The 13,859-nt window shown below is 40.7% G+C and overlaps 1 protein-coding gene across 3 annotated transcripts in view; it reads right to left on the bottom strand.

The window, feature by feature from the left end:
* The window catches only part of ddr2a (discoidin domain receptor tyrosine kinase 2a), a 158,463-nt gene that overhangs the window by 26,376 nt on the left and 118,228 nt on the right, over positions 1-13,859 (bottom strand). For all 3 annotated transcript variants that reach the window (XM_059984746.1, XM_059984747.1, XM_059984748.1), the window contains 4 exons: positions 11,268-11,370; positions 10,337-10,565; positions 6,797-6,944; positions 3,811-3,916 (listed from right to left, as the gene is read on the bottom strand). In XM_059984746.1, coding sequence (XP_059840729.1) covers positions 3,811-3,916; positions 6,797-6,944; positions 10,337-10,565; positions 11,268-11,370 — 586 coding nt within the window. The remainder of the gene's footprint in view (positions 1-3,810; positions 3,917-6,796; positions 6,945-10,336; positions 10,566-11,267; positions 11,371-13,859) is intronic.

Here is a 13,859-nt window from a genome sequence, read left to right as displayed (position 1 = left end):
GTGCTTTGATTCATTGTAGTGTTGGACGGATGGAACCTTACTTCTAAAATTTCATTTAGAAGATAGGAAACTGAATAATTTTGGAGTCTCTTATTTAAATAATTTAAGGAGTTAATTCATCTTGCTGGTGGGTATGCATATGCAGAATGCCTAATAACTCAAACTGTGCCAAAGTAATGCATATGACCAATTTTTCAATAGATTGTAGAGGTTCAAGAAAGTATCTCACCGCTATATAATCAAACACAATTAAAGGCAGAGAATAAATGTTTGTCATGATGATCATGTCTATCTCCCCAAAATTTGAAAAAAAAATAAAAAAAAAACAAACATGGGACAATGTCTCAGATCATTTCACAGGAACAACAACTTTTGGCAACAAGGTTTTATCAAGAGAAATGATGGTCAGGAATATGGAATACTGGCAGCAGACTTTGCTGATAGAATGGATTGGAAGCTCACCAAAAGAGAACAAGAACATAATCAAACATAGATACCAAGCAAAATACATCAGAAGGGATGACTATAGGCTGGATCAAAAGGATAAGGATAGGAGGATTAAGTGAGGGCCAAAGATAAAGAAATTTAGGGAGATCCAGAACCTTGGACCAAAGTGGCTTAAACCGACGTGGGCTGAAGGAGTGGAGGGTGCCTAGGAAGCTCGAGTGTGTTGAACACTATGTTCTTCGAAGACAGAGAGACTGGAGGAGTCTTCAGAGATAAGGAAGACTGAACAAAAATAGTTAGTTGATTAATTACAATAAAATGACAGCATATTGTGAGGCAAAGCAAAATAATTGTGTGTATATGTATATATGTATTATTGAAGTTTTGAGTTTTACCTAATTCAATATGTTGTGACATTCCCCCTGCCATCTCACCTCCCCCCGCCAAAAAAAAAAGACTGCACCACATGCTGGTAAAACAAAAAAAGTCAAAATGACCAAAATTCCTAAGTGGATTGAAGACAGGTAATGTAATCAATCTTCCAGCTTGGGATATCTCATTGTTTGAAAGAATACCCGTTAGATTTAATAATTGATAAAATTTCATGAATGTATTGTGGATAGAGTAACCAGCTTCCAGGAAAACCAACCAGTGTGTTCATGTATCAATTCAATCCTCATATCTTGAGTTGTGCCTCATGTTTAGTGCTTCAGGTTTCTTACCAATTCTTTCTTCCTAACTGGAATCATGGCAGTTGATTTTTGCACTGTACCTGAAAATCTAGTAACCGCTGTTTGACTGCAGTATTTTAGTTTTGCTCTTTCATGGTAGTGTTAACATAATGAAAAGGTTTAACCATCGACTCCATAACAGTCTCATCTGCAGGTATGGTTTCAAACCCCACTTCTGAGACTTGGACACAAAACCGGTACTTCAGCCCGGTGGTAAAGTTGAGATTATACTATTGGAGATGCTGTCTTTGACATAACAATTTATACCAGCTTGGTGCTTGTAAAAGATCCAATAACCTTTTTTTTCAGACAACCTTTAGGGAATACTTTTGCTGTCCGAATTGCAAAGTATTTGGAATTATCTAAGATTGTGAGGGAAGCTATATAAATGCACATGCTGGATGAGAAAAAATTTCTTTACTGAAAGGGTTCAGTAAGACTAAAGGAAAAACGTCATCTCTACTGAGGTATTACCATTAAAAGGAATAAGATTTTAAACTGCCTGGTCAAACCATTCAACGTGTGTATATATATCTCACAAAACTTGTTTCTACTTCTGTTATCTGGAGAACATTCTGCACTTAATGGATTCCTCATGGGGTTCAGCAAGGAAGCATGAAGTTTTAACTGTTCTTTAGCGGTATTGCTGGGAAATCAGCTCAGGTAAAGTACCAGCACAGATACGGTGCAGGAGCAGCTGCTCAGTTTAATGAAATACTGTAAAGACATTTGGCTGTGAGAGACTAATGCAAGTATTGGCTAATGATGCATGGCTAATTGCATGTAAACAAACTCAAAGTCAAAATCGGGTTTATTGTCATGTGCACAGGTGCAATTTAAAACTTTCTTGTCGCAGCATCACAGGCACATAGCGTCAGGTAAGCAGAATTCACAAGAAAAACACAAGTATAAATTATGCACAAGAACACAACAGAGGAAAACAAGCATTTCTCCTTCATTGTGCTTTTAAAACATTTTTTTAAAATTTTTCAGTGCTTCTTAACGTCAGACTAATATATGGGGCTGTTGCTTAGTTGGATGTTATAGGCTTTTTCCTGCGGCTTTTAGGGTGGGACATGTTCTTCCCTGCTTTAGAGACCCAAAACTGAAAAGACTGGAATCTGCTTCGTGTATGATTGGATTCTGCAGTACTGACTGATAATAGGAAATTGCTCTAAACAAAACTATAACAGAAAGTTAACGCACTTGCTGCTGGAATATCAGTTCTGTTTTTCCTGTCATTTCATGCTAAAGGAGCATAAATTTCAATCAAAGGTAAAACTGAAAGAGTACAGCCATTGTCTTCAATATCCCCATTCTCTAACTATCAGCTTCATACCTTTTCCAAGCTACTGTCCAAATCTGAAGCAGAATGTTTGTAATCTGTCATATTTGACCTTAGGCAGACCTTTGAACCACAGTCCATGTCGTCATTATGCCAACAGTGGGCAATTTTTACCTCAGTAATTCATAGAGTCAGCAAACTTGCTGCTGAAATCCACATCCATGCCTTCATTAACCCATGAGCTGATTATAATATACAAAGTTTCTTTGACCCTTTCACTGGTTCCTTAAGTTGTAGTGGATTGACCTAGATTTTGATCATCTGGCCCCACCTCTAGTGGTTTGGTGTCAGTTTAAGGTTGATAACTCTCTTGTCATATACAAACTGACATGGGCATTAATATTTTACAAGAAAACTTCACTAAGGTTAACTCAAATCAATGCCCATTGTTAAATATTTTAAAAAGTGTAGGATAAAGACGAAGGAGGGGCTTATTGACTTCATTGGCGGAATCTGAAGTCGAGACGGTCAGCAACTATAAATTCCTCAGTATTATCTTTTCAGATAAACTATTTTGGGCCCAGCATGCAATTACTCAGAAAACACAGCAGTGCCTCTCCTTCCTTAGAAGTTTGTTAAGGTTTAGCATGGCATCTAAAACTTTCACAAACTTCCACAAAGGTATGGTGGAGAGTTTATTGATGGTTGCATCACAGCCTGTAAGGAAATCCTATGAATGGAATGGAACTTGAATGGAAAATCCGATGAGAATAATGGATATGGCCCAGCCCATCATGGGTAAAGCCCTCCCCATCATTGAGGATATTTATATGGAGCACTGTAACAGGAAAGCAGCATCCATCAAGGTCCCCCCTCCGCCCAGACCATGCTCTCTTCTCACTGCTGTCATCAGGAAAGTGGTACTGGAGCCTCAGGACTCACACCACCAGGTTCAGGAACAGCTATTACCCCTCAGCCTTCAGGCTCTTAAACCGGGGGGGGGGGGGGGAATAACTTCACTTACCCCATCACTGACCTATTCCCACAAACTAATGGAATCACTTTCAAGGACTCTTCATCTCACCTTCTTGATAATTATTGTTTATTTATTTATTTACCTCTTTCATATTTGCACATTATGTTGCCCTTTGCATATTAGTTGTTTGCCTGTCCTGTTGAGAACAGTCTTCCATCGATTCTATTGTGTTGGATTTACTGTGTATGCCCGTAAGAAAATGAATCTCAGTGTTGTATATGGTGCCATATACGTACTTTGATAATGAATTTACTTTGAACCTTGAACTTCAAACTTAATGTCAACCTATTAAGGGGTGTGGAGCACCTTACCTTGAACTGATTGCACCATCATAAACTGAGTCATTCAAATACACAGTAGGATGTTTGGATGAGAACATCTGGTGGCCTACTGGACAACTGTAAGACACTAGACCATCTGTGCAAAGACATAAATAGGTCGCATCAGAGATACACCATCCACAGCTCAACTAATTTTAATAATCTTGCACATTTTACTTGAGATCTTCACTCCTTCCACACATTGGTACAGGGTTTGGTCTGGCACCATTTTAGAACCAGGTAGTTGCCGGACTCAAGCAGGGAATTTAAGAAACCATGTTAACCAGTGCTGAGTTCATCACACTGATAGCAAAGCCAGTTTATACCCACGTGGGCTTGATGTCTGTTTTGTGGACATCAGAACAAGTTGAATCAGTACAGTTAGAGATGAATAAGTACCACTCAAGCCCACACTCTCTTTAACTGTACATCGATAGTCCCTGCTGAACCACCTGCTCCCCACCGGTTGTGATGCCCGACACTCGGTCACAAGAGGCTGACCCACATGGGGTTTGCCCACAATAAAGCAAACCTTGGCCACCACACCAGGCTGAACATAATGCTACTGTGTTCATCTTAGCCCTCTAGACCTCAGTCTGGTTCACTGGTTAAACTCCTTTGTTCAAACTTTCACACACCTTAAATCTAAAGCAATCGTAAAAGCATTTTGTTAATTGAGTATCATAGCCAAATATATATTCTATTTGAAAGTCAATCAACTTTACTCCATCAAGTGGATTATTTTACATCCCAAAGTATTCAGGCCAGGAACCCACCAATATTGTTAACGAAGAGAGGTGCTTCTCCTCTGTGAGTGATTGATGTTTATCAATAAAACATGTAGTTTATTGGATTACAGGGAAAGCTCATCAAGGAACATGCCATTTTGATGAGTTCTGAAGTTTATATACTCGAGACTCTTTCAACCCTGCTTTAGCTAATCATAAACCTTTCTGCCCTCTCACCTATCTAACTTCCTCTTAAAGATATGAATGCCTACATCATCACTGTATGTAGTAACAAATTCCACATCCTAACCATTCTGCATAAGAAAATAAGAAAGCTTGCTGAAGTATTCTTTAAATTTAATAGCAATTTCTATTAGTTTATGTCCAGGTTGGACTTTCTTTTGAGCAAGAGATAAGTTTTCTGTGGTATCCTGTTTAATTCACTCACTGTTTTAAAGACCTCCATCAATTCACTCACAATGTTATCCTGAAAAGACCAAACCAATTGTAGCTATCATAGTGAGAAGATCCTCTGTTCTAGAGGCTCCCAAGCTTTTTTAAGCCATGGATCCCCTACCGTTAACTGCGAGATCTGGACTCCAGATTGGGAAGTCACTGCTCTAATCCTCGCTAACATTCCAAGTAACTCCAATATAAAGCTTTAATGAAGGGCCGTCAACCTGAAATATTAACTCTGCTTTTCCCTCCACAGATGCTGCCTGACTGGCTGAGTGTCTCCAGCACTTACTACAGTTTTCCGGCATCTGCAGTTTAAGCTTTTTCCAGGAGTAATCCATTGAATATGATTGTTCTGGGATAAGGAATACAATAACATGTCACACAAATGTGCCTGCTTCCTTTCTTTGTGAATGGTCACATGATTGGTCTCTGAATTATAAAAGAAAAGACTAAATACTCATGTGATTGTGAGTCACACTATAACGTTCCCTGCCAACCCACAATATTTCAGTAGCTTTGAGGTTTGTATCCAGAAGAAAGCCTGGCTTTTGTTCAAATCCCCAAGGAGGATGATAGATAAATTTGTTGACTATAGTTGGTCTGAATCTTGTTTCTGCAGTTTGCTGCATTGAATTTGTGCAACTTTTATAACCCCTAAAGACAGATTTCTAAATCTGAGTGCTGCAAAGGGCAACTGTTCTCCAGAGGCCAGTTGGGTCTGTTTTACTTATATAGAGAGTTACAGTTAGAAACAACATCATAAAATATATTTGACCTTTTTCTCTTATGAGAAAAGTGAGAGACTAGATGAACTGTACATAATTTTTATTACTTAAATGGAAGCAGGTGAAAAGGAACAATGCATGTAAAATCAAATTTAAAAATTGTATTTCCAAACACCTTTTCTCATTGCACACAACCGCTGACCAGATTTGTTAATGATGATCGATGTTTTGAAATTGTGTGGACAGCGTGGATTGTTTCACCCATTATATGTGCAGTGCTTTTCAATTCTTTTACAACACCACACAGCTTTTTAAAAAATTCTTCTCTCCCAATGTACATCCTTCACCTCTCCCACTCCAGTATACTCCATCTGTGTCCTGTCTCTTGTCCACCTGTACAGTTTGTCTGGCCAGTGCAAAGCCTTGTGACATCCCCTGAAATGAGTTAACCTGCAGAATCAGCTGGATTTAAATGTCTGCAGACCTCATTTTGTGGCAGAGGCAAAATAGGGCAAATTGAGATAGTTTTTGCACTCCTTTCCTCCGCTTAAGTTCCCCGATAAAGCAATTGTGTTGACAGATATAGACAAAAACGTACATACTGATACACATGTATAGACTATTGTATTGAATATGTTAGCCATGATCCACTCAGTGGCTAGAGGGGAGGTAATCCAGTAATAACTGCTGTAGCCAAGGCAGAAATAAAGCCAAGGTGGCAGCCAGGCTTCTCGAGCATTTGATCCAAGTCTTCCTTTAACATATTCATTTATTTAGCAATACAGTGCAGAACAGGCCATTCTGGACCAGCACCCCATCTATTTAATTCTAGCCTAATCACAGGACAAATTACAAAGGGCAGTTAACCTACGAACCACTATGTCTTTGGACTGTGGGAGGAAAATGCAGCACTTGGAGGAAACGCACACACAGGAAGAAGATAGAAACTTTCTTACAGAGGGTGCCGGATTTGGACTCGGAACTCCGACACTTCGAGCTGTAATAGCGGTGCGCTAACTGCTACGCTACTGTCGTCTTATTACCTAAAAAGATTCAATCACTTACCTAACCATTCACATCCATAGAGCTCCACTCTCATACACACACTCATTGAGTGATCAGTAATTGGTATGAACCTGACAAATCTTGCTATCATTGGTGGGTCCAGATCCCTCAGAACAGGATCGTATGGGTTTACATTTCCTTCAATTATCTGAAGAGGAAGAAGAAAACACAGGAGAATTAAATGCAATTGTGCTGCCTTCGTATACTTAGGCGACACTTCAACAAACATTAGCCGTGGTCTTGACTCGGAGGCAGCATCCCTGTCTTGCAGTCAGAGGTTGGTGGGAAGTCTACTGTCACCCTACTTGAGAGTCTTTGGCTTGGGCTTTCCAGTGTGAGGTATGGGACAGGATAGGAGAAATGAACCGGGGAGCAATCGGAGGGTAAAGGAGATGTGAAGGGTGGGATACAATGCAGATCTGGAATTTTCTTTATACCCGATTGCTGACAATTCATAGCTGCCCCAATCATTGATATTTACAGGCAGAATCCTGTCTGCCCTCTTCCACTTGTGTTTATTTGTGACATCATGGATGTCATCTATTATTATAAAAGATTCATTATTTTAATTTCTCTATTTCTGCCATTACCCTAACTGAGAAACAATTTATGCTGTGAACAGTAGCTACTTTGTGGACAATGACATCACAATAATGACAAGACTACCCTTGCAGTGCTGTTAAATATTGATGAGCACACAGTGGACTCCACTCGTTTTAGAATCCTAGATCCTTTTCCCTTTCATCTTCTTTGAATCGTACATCAAAGTGAAACTCAATAATTTCCAGTTCCTAGCCTGTAGATATCCAGATGCCTCCGCAGGAACGGATTTGGACCTCAACTGCCAATCCCTTCTGTCACACGATTCCCCCAGAAATGACCCCTGCTACACTGACTGTTTCTTCATATTGGTGCTGAAGGAAAATGATCATTGGGTCGGCAGAAGAGCTGGACTCTTCAAGTGCTTCTGAGAAGGGTACTAAAAGGGCAGGTACTCTCCAGAGGTCAGACCGTTTCATTATTGGATAAGCACAGTACATGATAAATCCTGGTGCACTCACCAGGTTGGGAGTACTGCCAACACAGATGCCCTGTGCAGGAAAGCACAGAGTCGACTGTACTTCCTCAGAAGGCTGGCGTCATTCAATGTTTGTAGTGAGATGCTGAAGATGTTCTATCAGTCAGTTGTGGAGAGCACCCTCTTCTTTGTGGTGGCGTGCTGGGGAGGCAGCATTAAGAAGAGGGACGCCTCACGTCTTAATAAGCTGGTAAGGAAGGTGGGCTCTGTTGTGGGCACCGAACTGGAGAGTATGACATCGGTGGCGCTGAGTAGGCTACGGTCAATCATGGAAAACCCTGAACATCCTCTGCACAGCACCATCCAGAGACAGAGAAGCAGCTTCAGCGGCAGGTTGCTGTCAATGCAATGCTCCTCAGACAGGATGAAGAGATCATTACTCCCCAATGCCATTCCGCTCTACAATTCAACCACCAGGGGCAAGACATGTTAAAGTGCCGGGGTTAGGACTGAGCTTAAGTTACCACTCAATGCACTTTAGTAAACTATTTAAGAACTTTTTAAAAGCTATTTATTAATGCTTTTTGGGAGGGTGATTTTAGATATTTAGCATATCATATTTATACTGAGTTAAATACTGTATGTAATTAGTTTTGCTACAATAAGTGTATGGGACCCTGGAAAAATGTTGAATTTCCCCTTGGGGATGAATAAAGTATCTCTCTCTCTATCACATTCCTGACCTGAGCCTTGCAGATTGCACACAGGCTTTGGGAATTAGGAGGCGAGTTACTCTCCACAGCATCTCTAGCCCCTGACCTGTAACAGGCATGTCTTTGGGAGTTGGTGCCTGAAGGAAACCTACACAGTCACAGGGAGACTGTGTGAATGCCACACATAGATATCACCCCAGGTCAGGATTGAAGCTGGTGCACTGGAGCTGTGAGACAGCAGTTCTTCCGGCTCCGCTTCAGCTAACAACCCAGCAGTAGTAGGCTTGTCTTGAAGCTCACCGTCAGATGGCAAAAATGCAGCATGATAAACTATTTCAGAGATTTGTCCATATATAAAAATAAAGTCTTGCACAAAAATGCTGTGGTGGTGAGACCAGTCATAAATTGGGGGACCTCTTCGTCAAGCTCCTCTGCACCATCCGCCACAAGTGGGACTTCCCAGAGGCCAAACTTTTTAATTCCATTTCCATTCCGATGTGTTGATCCATGGCCTCCTCCTATATCAAGATGAGGCCTCCCTCAGCCTTGTATTCCGTCTGGGTACCCTCCAACCAGATGACATAAATTTTGATTTCTCCTTCTGGTGAACAAATCTCACCCCCCCCCCTCCATTCCCCACTCTGACTTTCACTTCTCACCTGTCTATTACTTCCCCCAGGTCCCCTCTTCCTTCCCTTTCTCGGATTGTCCACTCTCCTCTCCTATCGGATTCTTTCTTCTCCAGCCTTGACCTTTCCCACCCACCTGGCTTCACCTAAAAACCTTCCGGTGAGCCTCTTTCCCTGCCTCCACCTTTTTATCCTGGCATCTTCCCCCTTCCTTCTCAGTCCTGAAGAAGGGCCTTGGCCCAAAATTTCGACTGTTTATAGATGCTGCCTGACCTGCTGTGTACCTCTAGCATTTTGTGTGTGTTCCCTTGGAATTCCAGCATCTTTAGGCATTGCCAATTTTAAATAAATATAGGGATGCTTTCCTGGAGCAGCAGAGGTTGAGGGCAGACCCAATAGAAGTTTCTAAGATTACGAGGGATAGTCAAAGGAGTTGTTCAGGGGAAGTTTTTGTTTTACACAGACACTTTTGGCTTCTGTAATGTGATGCCAGTGGGAGTAATGGAGAAAATATGATCGAGCCGTTTAAGAGTTTCTGAGATTGGCACATGGATATGCAGAGAATAGGGGGAGTGGTGTATTAGACTTTTACTTACAATGCAGTAGGGAGAGAGGAGAGCTAGTTTAATTAGTCTGGCACAACATGATGGGCCGAAGGGCTTGTTCCTGTGCTGTACAGTTCTATGTTTACTGTACTGAAGAGCATGACCATTTGTATAATCACAGCAGCAGCTAATCTAAACCAATCAACAACTAGATTGGATATTCTGTAGCTGGTGATCCCTTTCATTTGTGTAAATGCTGGGTTTCCTGCAGTATTGCTTCCCAGAAGGCCATGAGTGAGGTTAAGAAAGAGTACAAGAATTGGTGCATTGATCTCAAAGATGTCAAAGCTGCCAAAAGATTACTACTGTGGACTGATCAACCACTTATCATTCCTTCTCGATGTTACCTGTGAAATGCAACATTCAGTGAAATTTGGACACAGGTGTGCCCTTCCATCAGATGGAAATCAACAGCTCTCCGACTCGCAAACTGCATACTGCGGAGTAGAATTTATCTTGACATTACTCCAATTGCATGATACAAATGCAAGTGGGCACAGCAGAGCAATAACTTCAGCTGCTCAAGTGACAATAATCAAATGCTAACTTTTGCAGGCCTTTAATCTAGAATTTACCTGTTTCCCCTCTCGATTTTTCCATGAATTCCATCGGTTTCCATCTCTGCTATAGTCAAGACGATACATCTGAGCAAATTCATTGCCGTGGCCTCCAGCGTGACGACCCTGAGTTCCCACCAGGGTAATAAAGTGCAACTTTCGTAGGTCAACCTGAAGGAACTCCATGTCATCAGGATCTACAGGTCCTTGTGGACACCAGGCTCCATCCCCTCCTTCAAGGTCCAGTCTATGGAACAGTAAGGATGGTTTATTGATTGGTCTATAAACTGCAGAAAAAGATTACAAATCAATGATGCAAATGCCTGAGGAGAGTGTGAAACAACGAGTGCAATTAGAAAGAAGTCAGAAAACATGTAGCTTGGGTGGATGAGTTGTTCTCCGATTTTGGCAATCCATTTGCAAACATCTCATCGCCATGATGTCTCCTTGTATGGATTGCGAAGATCGGAGCACAACTCAACACAACCAGTGAGAATAATGCAATTGAATAATTGTTCCCACCCTTTCCATTATCAAGACACTTGGAATCAGGGATAATGGGAAAGTATGGATAAGCTGGACAAGTATCCTTTTCTAAACTGTTGGGTTCTAACTTGGAAATTCTTTGACATATACTTTCTGCCTGATGCACAGAAAAGATCAATTACAATGAAATTCATTTCTGTTTTGTTTTACTCCATCTTGTCACGTTAATGAGGTTTTTCAGTTCCCTCCCTCTCTCCTTACTGCATAGATCAAAGAGCTTGTTTCTGCATTACACTACAATCCTTTTTACCTATTTTGTTTGACATTAGTTTTGTTCTTTCCTTCTCTTCGATAAAACCACCAAGTTGGTAGTAAACCCAGAGACTTGAAAGCCAAGTCTTCATGTGCAAGCCTCACCCCATATGAGCCATGACCTTGAGCAAGTATCAGAACATCCCCTCACCTGCCGTGCTTGGCTGCTGTAGATTCGTACCACTGGCTGGAAGCTGTGATATCTTCATCATGGATTTGCCCACCTGACATTCCCAGAGGGTAGCGGCACACAGCTGGAGAAGACAAAGAGGTCAGCGGTTTGGCAAAGCACACTACTATCTACATTAATCCATTTATAGGAATATTCAATCATGTCACAGGGTGAACTAACTTAAATCAGGTGGCCAATGCCATATTTAAGTTTGCTGACGACACTACTGTTGCTGGCTGAATCAACTTCAGCGACAAATTATTATATAGGAGAGAGATTGAAAATCTGGCTGAGTGGTTCCACAACTACCACCTCTCACTTAATGTCAGCAAAACCTAGAGCTGACTATTGACTACAGGAGGAGGAAACCCAAGGTCCATGAGGCAGTCCTCAGAGGGTCAGCTACTTCAAATTGGTCGGCGCTATCATTTCAGAGGATCTGTCCTGGGCCCAGCACCATGCAACTGCCATTACAGGGAAGGCACACCAAAGCCTCTACTTTCTTAGAGGTTTGTGAAGATTCAGCATGCCATCTAAAACTTTGACAAACTTCTTAATGTAACACCTGTGTGGCACCCGTCTTATCATGTCTGACAACACCACGCTCTGAGAAAATCAAATTACACAGTACTACACTTGGTGCTAGTGGGCCATCAGAATATTCCAGGAATCAGGAGGCAGTGAATAGAAACCACAAACTTCTGGAGATAAGTTTTGTTTATAAGAAAAAAAACAATATGTATAAAATATTTATATGAGCAAGAACAATTCAAAATTCCAATATTCTGTTTAGGTTCCAAATCTTAGATATCAAACCACAACAAATTCCCTGTTAATTAGGATCAGAGAGATTCCTTTACTACTCTAATCTCTCCAACAAATTAGATCTAGTGTTATTCCCTATTTAAAAGTTTACAGACTAAACTTTCCTTTTTACTTATTCCTAGTTAGTTAGAAAACCAAATACAATTCCTATTCTTGAGTATTATAGTTAACTTCAGTTTCAGTTCCAGGCAGTATATCTACAAGTTTAAATTTAAATTCAAAAACAATATATACAGTTTAACTCCCTTCACGGCAATTTTCCAACATCACAACTTTTAAACAAAGTAAATCTCATTCAATAACTTATCAAAGCCTTTGCAAAAATAATCAGTTCTTGCAGAAAATCAAATTCAGATTCTTCAAATGAAAATAAACCTGTACATCCAGCCGTATTGAATCCTCTGTGTCTTTACACATTTCGTTCCTACGCTAGTTCATTATCTTGGGTGGCTCACCATCTTGTTTCTTGGTTCATTGGATGAAATAGTTGATCATCCACAGAAAGTCAATTCAGAAACTTTTACAAAAACTTGACCAAATGTCTTGGTATGACTTACAGAACTAATTCCCAACTACACGGTAGGGATTTTGGACACTGGTCTCTGCTGATATTCTCTTGCTAAAGCTACTGCATGTTATAGCCATAGCTTCAATAAATCTTTTATTGCTATTGTCTCTCCTCCAGGGGTTTCACCCTGAGGTTTTCAAATTAGTAGGGTAAAGATACTCAATACTAATTCCACTCTTAACAGTTCACGTCTTCAGCTTCTAATCATTCTTTTGTTTTTCTCTTTGTCTGCGTCTGCATCAGTCACACCTCTCTTGCGCATAGCATTTTTTTTTCAAATTCTCTTTTTAAAAAAAAAAATCGGTAAACCTCATTTTCATCTCTACGCAGGTGGAACTTTCTAACATTACATACTTGGGTTTAATTACATAAAGGTGCAGAGTGGAGAGTAGACCAAGTTGTTTCATCATGGCCTGGTATGGATACTACAATGCCCTTGAATGGAAAAGCATACAAGAAGAAATGGATGCAGCTTAGGCCATCATGGGTAAAGTCTCCCACCCCAATCATTGAGCACACTTACATGGAGCGTTGTCACAGAAAAGCAGCATCCATTTTCAAGGACCCCCTCATCCAGGCTATGCTCTCTTTTCGCTGCTGCCATCAGGAAGGTGATACGGGAGAAATGTTCCTTAAGGAGGCACACATCTTTTGCCACTACGCACAAAGAAACTAGCCACCCTCTACCTCATTAGCATGTTAAGTGTATTTCACAATCGTACACAATCACATTTCCTTTTCTGGTTTCTGAGCGGATGGTGTTGACAATGTAACGTTTGCGATGATTTATCTTCAGATTTTAGAACTGGCTTATTTATACTGTTTTTATTGAAGAAATTATTGATGCACTGTGTCAAATTACAAAGTAGCAAAGGGTATGAAGCACAAAAGGACTGCTAGTTCATTTAAAGTGGAATGGTTTATTATCCTTAGAATAGCTTCAGGTTCACTTCCACTTAAAAATTCAGGATGCACATGTTATTGTCACTGGGAATATATTGTTCAGCACAAGATTTTTCCACACACTGGTCATAACAAAATAGAGGGAACTTTGTACAGAAGCCTCAGATCCTACACCAACAGGTTCAGGAACAGTGATTACCACTCAATCGCCAGGCTCTTTCACCAGAGGGGATAACTTCACTCATCCCAACACTGAACTAGTTCTTCAACCTATG

Source organism: Hypanus sabinus, chromosome 11 (assembly GCF_030144855.1).
Source record: "Hypanus sabinus isolate sHypSab1 chromosome 11, sHypSab1.hap1, whole genome shotgun sequence".
In the NCBI taxonomy this organism is placed as follows: domain Eukaryota; kingdom Metazoa; phylum Chordata; class Chondrichthyes; order Myliobatiformes; family Dasyatidae; genus Hypanus; species Hypanus sabinus.
The sequence above is the reverse complement of the archived record's forward strand: the minus strand, read 5'-3'. Positions and strand labels throughout refer to the sequence as shown.